The sequence below is a fragment of the Calliphora vicina genome, chromosome 4 (assembly GCF_958450345.1).
Source record: "Calliphora vicina chromosome 4, idCalVici1.1, whole genome shotgun sequence".
NCBI lineage: Eukaryota > Metazoa > Arthropoda > Insecta > Diptera > Calliphoridae > Calliphora > Calliphora vicina.
Genome location: NC_088783.1, coordinates 21,269,130 through 21,275,129, shown reverse-complemented (window position 1 = coordinate 21,275,129; position 6,000 = coordinate 21,269,130). Strand labels below are relative to the sequence as shown.

General features: G+C 29.1%; 1 protein-coding gene across 11 annotated transcripts in view; it reads right to left on the bottom strand.

Moving 5' to 3' along the window:
- Positions 1–877: 877 nt before the first annotated feature.
- The window catches only part of dnc (phosphodiesterase dunce), a 418,093-nt gene continuing 412,970 nt past the window's right edge, over positions 878–6,000 (bottom strand). For all 11 annotated transcript variants that reach the window (XM_065510429.1, XM_065510428.1, XM_065510430.1 and 8 more), the window contains 6 exons: positions 3,653–3,987; positions 3,318–3,582; positions 3,136–3,250; positions 2,163–2,325; positions 1,730–2,101; positions 878–1,659 (listed from right to left, as the gene is read on the bottom strand). In XM_065510429.1, the coding sequence (XP_065366501.1) occupies positions 1,495–1,659; positions 1,730–2,101; positions 2,163–2,325; positions 3,136–3,250; positions 3,318–3,582; positions 3,653–3,987 (1,415 nt within the window). In that variant the 3' untranslated portion in view covers positions 878–1,494. The remainder of the gene's footprint in view (positions 1,660–1,729; positions 2,102–2,162; positions 2,326–3,135; positions 3,251–3,317; positions 3,583–3,652; positions 3,988–6,000) is intronic.

Here is a 6,000-nt window from a genome sequence, read left to right as displayed (position 1 = left end):
TGTTGTATTCTTTGTAAGTATGTATTTCCGGTGTTTTATTTTGATTGAATTTTTTATACCTGTCTGTTTGTTTCAACTTAAATACTAATGTTTTTTTGTTTTTGTTAAAGAAATAAAATAAACTCAAAATTTAATACAAGTTAATTAAACAATATTAACAAACAAAAACAAATTTCTTTTAGTGGGATAATGTTCATTAGTTTTTCTTTTTTTTTTGTATCAACTATTTCTAAATAAAAATGGCATGCAAAAACTTTTATATAGTAAATAAAATAAAACTGAAAAACTTACAATTAAAATCAAGTAATAAAAGTAAAATTTACAATAAAATCTTTAAGGAAAAGAAATTTTTTTTAATAAATCTTTTGTTCAAGTGTTATTAAATAAAACTGTTATATTTTCATGTTTTTTTTTTTACAAAATTTTTCTTTTAAACATCTGAGTTTTTCTATAATTTTTTAGTTTTAAACAATTACAAAGTCCTGGTAGTATAACAGTTAAAGGTCAAAGTTTGTGGTAGGTCGTCCAAATGTTGGGTTTTTGTTTTTGGTTTTGTAAGTAAAAAGGTCAATATTTATAAAAATAATTTAATTAAATACTAAAACAAAAACACTAGCCAACAAAATATCTTTCTAACACAACTTGTAAATATTAATGAAAAGTAATTTTTTCTTTTTAGATTTTTAACATTTTCTTATTTGTTGTGTTGTGTTTCGTTATTTGTTGACTAGTATCATGATCAAAAAAATAATTCATTTGTTTGCAGTGGTGTTTTTTTTATAAAATTAATAATAAAAAAAATAAAACAAATTGAAATAAAATATTGAAATTTTAATTAATAATTGTTTTTGTTGTTGGGTGGCATTTTGAAAAAGAGTTTTGTTTTAGTTTCTTTTTTTCATATTTTGATGTAGTAAATATTTGTTTTTGCAATTAATTATATTTGTTTGATATTTCCCTAAACAATTATTATTTTTTAAGTTTTAATATTTTTTTAAGTTATTTTTTTGTTTGTTTTTAATAATTATTATTTATGTTTTGTTTGTTTTGTCAACTTGTCGGTGTCATAAAAATGTATTTCTTTTATTTTTTTTGCAATTTTTCATATTAAACTTAAATGGAAAATCTATTTGTTTTTTGTTGAGAAATAAAATTAAAAAAAAATTAAAAAAATCTTAGCTATTTTGTTTGTTTGTTGCTATTTTAGCATTGTCTTAAAAATGTTGTTGAAATTTGTAAAGAGTTTGTTTGTATTGTTGTGTGTTGTATGTTTTGTTTTTTTTTATATAGTTTAGTTTTATGTTTTTTGTTTTTAAATTCTATTTATATTTTTTTGGAGGATTTTTTTTTTGAATAATTTTCTAGTAAATTTGTTATTTTTTTAAGCTTTTTAAAGTTTTTTTGTTTTGTTTTTTTTTGTTAAAGTCACTAACGTATTAGCAAAAAATTTTGCGCCTTTTCAGTTATTTTTCGGCATAGTCCCACGACTCTCCGTCACATTCCAGCGTGATGAGATTGATTTTGACTCCCCGACGGTTTATTTTCACCCGTTGTGGTCAAGGAGTTGTTGGCGACATCATCATCACCTCGTTCGGCCGCTGTTTCATCAGCTTCTTCCAATTCAGCTAAATTTTCTTGATCGGACTCTTCAAGGGTTACCTAAATACAAATATAAATACAAAATTGCTACAACTACTTTTCAAAACGCTAACTACGGTGGGCCACTAACCTGAAACCTTATTTTATCCTCGTTAGCTGGCTGTTCGTCGGCCTGTGATGGTGGTGGTGATGGTGGTATCATACTCTGATAATAGTCTCTATTCTCTTCAAGCGTATCTAATATGTCTTGAGCATCTGGATGCACCAAATCGGCCCAAGTTTCCCAGAGTGGATGTACAATATAATCAATAAAGCCGACCTGCGACTTTTCAATCGTAGCATTATGACGATCACACATTGGACTGATATCCATGCCCGATTCACGTTCTTTGTCGCCTTGCAAAAAGAACTCCTCCATTAGCAAGCTAACCCAGCGTTTATATAGCGGCAATGGTTTAGTGGGATTACTTAAATCGGCACAATGGACAAGATTTTCAAGTACCTGGTAAAGAGTTTAAATCAATTTATTCCGTTTAAAGTTAAATAATGATAGATTATTATACCTGTATACGATCTGTGTAATTGTCCAGCAGTAGTACACCAGATCCTGCTACCTTTTTCGTTTCTACCATAGTTTTTAAATCGGCCAAAAGGCTCATATGTTTGGACATGTCAGTTGATAGTACAATATCAATAACCATTTTTCTTAATGTTTGGCGTTGTTTCCTAAAACAAAAGAGTGGGTAAAGAAGATAAATATTAGATCCAATGAAATTCATTTTAATATGAAAAGTAATTATCGCCGATTTTGCTCTGCTTTGTATTCTTGATTATGAATAAATTCGGAGCGAAGTTGATGTTAAGAATTTTTAACGGATTAGTCATCAAACGTTCGGTTAAGTTTTTATCATTAAATATTGGAACAAATTGATCTAATATTGATAATGACTTTATAACAAACATGCGTACGTTGAAATAGTTTTAATAATGTTCCCGAATATTGAAAAATTGTACCGGGAAGTTTAAAAAGTTGAATCTCAAACAAATTCCCAAAAACTTCAATTGACGAACGATCGTTCTGCCAAGCAGATTAACAATGATCATGATGTCGTTCCCACGACAATTGGATATTCACTCTGGAACGACCGAATCATACTCGGCCTAAGATTGTTAACGCTGCGACGGCTCTATTAACGGAAAGTTTATTCCCCATGAAAGAACTTTCGGAATTGTTACAACTATAATGATTATCAAAATATTAGACGAAAATGATCTAATATCGACCACGCCTTTATAATTAACATGCCAATGATAAAATATTTCAGAATATTGGACAATTTTGAACAACATCCGTCAATTCAAATTCATCATGTTTGCATTGATCACGTTGAAATTTGAAAATTTTTTCGAATTTTGAAAAATTAACAATTTTGTAAGGAACTTAGAACGCGGAATTGTAAATCTTTAATGAATTCCAAAAAAACATGATTGTAATTAAAAAACCTTTTCAAAATTCTAATCATTTTCAATACTTACTTTTGCATATTACAGAATATATCACATCCTTGATTTTGCAATAATTTAAAGGCAACAGCTAAATGATGATTTTCCAAAACAGATTCGTCATTATACATTAAGGCTAATTCGGAACCTAAAGAAATATAAAATTGCAAACCATTAAGTAAAACCATTCAATTCAGTAAAATCAAAAAACCTACTTGAATTAACTAAAAATTGATTAGTTAGACCAGGATGATCAACATCGTGAATACAGGCTGCAAATAGAGCACCGCCCACTTCTAGGGGCGTAAAAACTCCCTCAAGTGCTGGAGTATTTAATAAAACATTAGTACTTTGTGTTACATCAGCCGCATGCAGTGAATTGTGAAACGGATTGTCTTTAACATAATGGTCCTCCAGAGTAGTCATAAAATTAAGAAAATTTTTCGGTGGTATCATAAGACTGGTCAATAAATCTCTACTCTGTAAGTTTAAAGAGAAAAAAAACATTAGTTTTATTTAAACAAATTTTAATATTCTACAAACTACTAACCTGAAATATTGTGTATGCTACACAGGTGAGTGGACGATTTGTGCTTAAATCGCCTATTTTAAATATATCAATGCCCCAGGTATCCAATTCGGCCAAATGTTGACCCAATGCGGGCTCCTGTGTTGTCTCCACACCATAAGTGGGTAAACGTTCGCCTGTAAATGAGTTTGTATGGGATAATGGACGTTTAACACCAGATATTTGGGACATGGGTGGGCCTCTTGGTGAACGACTGCGTTGTTGTAGTTGCTGCTGATGTTGTGTTAATTGTGGTACCGGTACATCTGTATTCTCTTCAAAACGCATCGACGGCAAGTCGAATTCTTGTTGTTTGTCTAAAGGAAAAGAGAAAACAATAATTTATGATTAGTAAAACATTTTTTTGGAAAATTTTAAAGAATTTTGAAAGTAAAGGTAGCATAAGGTAGATCTAGAGGCGCAACTGAGAGTAAAAATAATTACTTTCTCCCAATATTTATGGCTGATATTTTGTTGTTGCAATACTAAACTGTCGACGCACAATGTTTGTAAGGATCATAAAGGACTAAGCTTTCAGAAAATAAGACCTTTTATCATTCTAATGGTAAACGGGATGAGCAACAGGGTGTGAAAGTGGACAACCTCGATTAAGATCGAAAAATATACATATTTAAATGGAAATACAATTAGATTTCAAAACAGTCTATATGTGAATCATAAAGGAAGACCTTAGCTTTCAGAAAGAGAGATCTTTTATCATTCTGATGTTATAAAATATGAGCTACAGAGTTTAAAAGTTGACACCCTTTAAAGATAGTAACCCTTTTTATATATAATATTAAATTTTGTTTTTATTTTAATAAAATGTTAAGCCATTTTCATTTAAATACAAGTATGTATGTATTTTTTATTTTAAACAGCCATAAATGTTCGCTTCATTTGCTTTTGAAGCGTAGTTACTGCAACATAATTTGATTTCAAAGTTTTATATTTTGCTGCTACTATTTTTATCATATTACAACACATCATCATATGAACAGTATGTTTTACTTTTATTATTTTTTTTTTTTTTGGAAAAGAGGTTACTTAAATTCTGTAAATTTTATCATCAACCCTATATTTTTTTTATATATTTTAGAACAGTTTACAACAAAAAAACAGACCAGGAACCGCAGCCTATAGCTGGCAAATGTGTAATGGGTAGGGGTAGAGTGACATAAAGGACGACGCGTGGTTCATGGATGATGATGATGAAAAAAGTTTTAAATATAAAATTCAAATTTTATTTGCATTTTTCTGTATTCATCCGGCGCTTTTGCATAAAACATTCATTCATACATACATATATATATAGCATACTCTTTAGATTAATAAAACAACAAAAAATCAGTGTATACCTTTAGGCTGGAAATAAATATGTGTTTATATACATATATTTATAAACATATCACATATATACACATTTTTTTAAATTTTTTGTTGCTTATATTAAATGATGAAATGGAAAAAAATGATAAAAATCAATTTAATTTATAAACATTTTTACTACTTGATTTTACTTAAGGGCTAGACAGTTTTTCTTTTATATAAATCACAATATAAAACATTTTCTTTTTGTTTTTATTTTCGTGTTATAAGTGTTAAAACAAAAATCATATTATGTACATTTCACTAGTATTTTCTTAAAAAAAAGAACGAGGGAAATAAAAAAATATCTAGTGAAAATCAAAAATGAACTAAAGAAAAAAAGATGTAAAGTTTACAAGGCTGAAAATAAAGTTTCAAGGGGGAAATTTAAACCCCTTTATCTTCATAGAAATCGGAAAAAAGTGTTTATTTCGCTAATGGTTTTCTCTGCAGTATATTTTTAAGGCCGCTACTAAATTCTATATTTAAGTTTGTCATTCCGTTTGTAATTTCTACATTTTCCGTTGTAAACGAAATCAACTTTCCGTAGTCCCCAAATAACTTACAAACATGATTGATACATCGGGAATTCTCCCGGCTTGATATTTAAAATCGAGAAAATCGGCCCACAAATGGCTGAGATATAAGAAAAAAGCCGGGACAACCTCGATCTTTGGCCTATTTTTGATCTTTATCTTAATTACTAAGTCATTAATATAGACAATATGGATATCTAATTCAAAGTCCATTGCAACGATATGTATAAGCAGAAGCGGATCCAGGGGGGTGAATATAGAATTTTTTCAAAACCGAAAATTTTCATATAAAAAAAAAGAAAACTGTAGAACAAATTTTTATCCCCCCCCAAATGGTTGAACTGGATCCGCGCCTGATATAAGGCTATAGTAATTTGGACATACAATGGGTCAAATTCGGGAAAAATATTTTTTAAGCCGATTTTT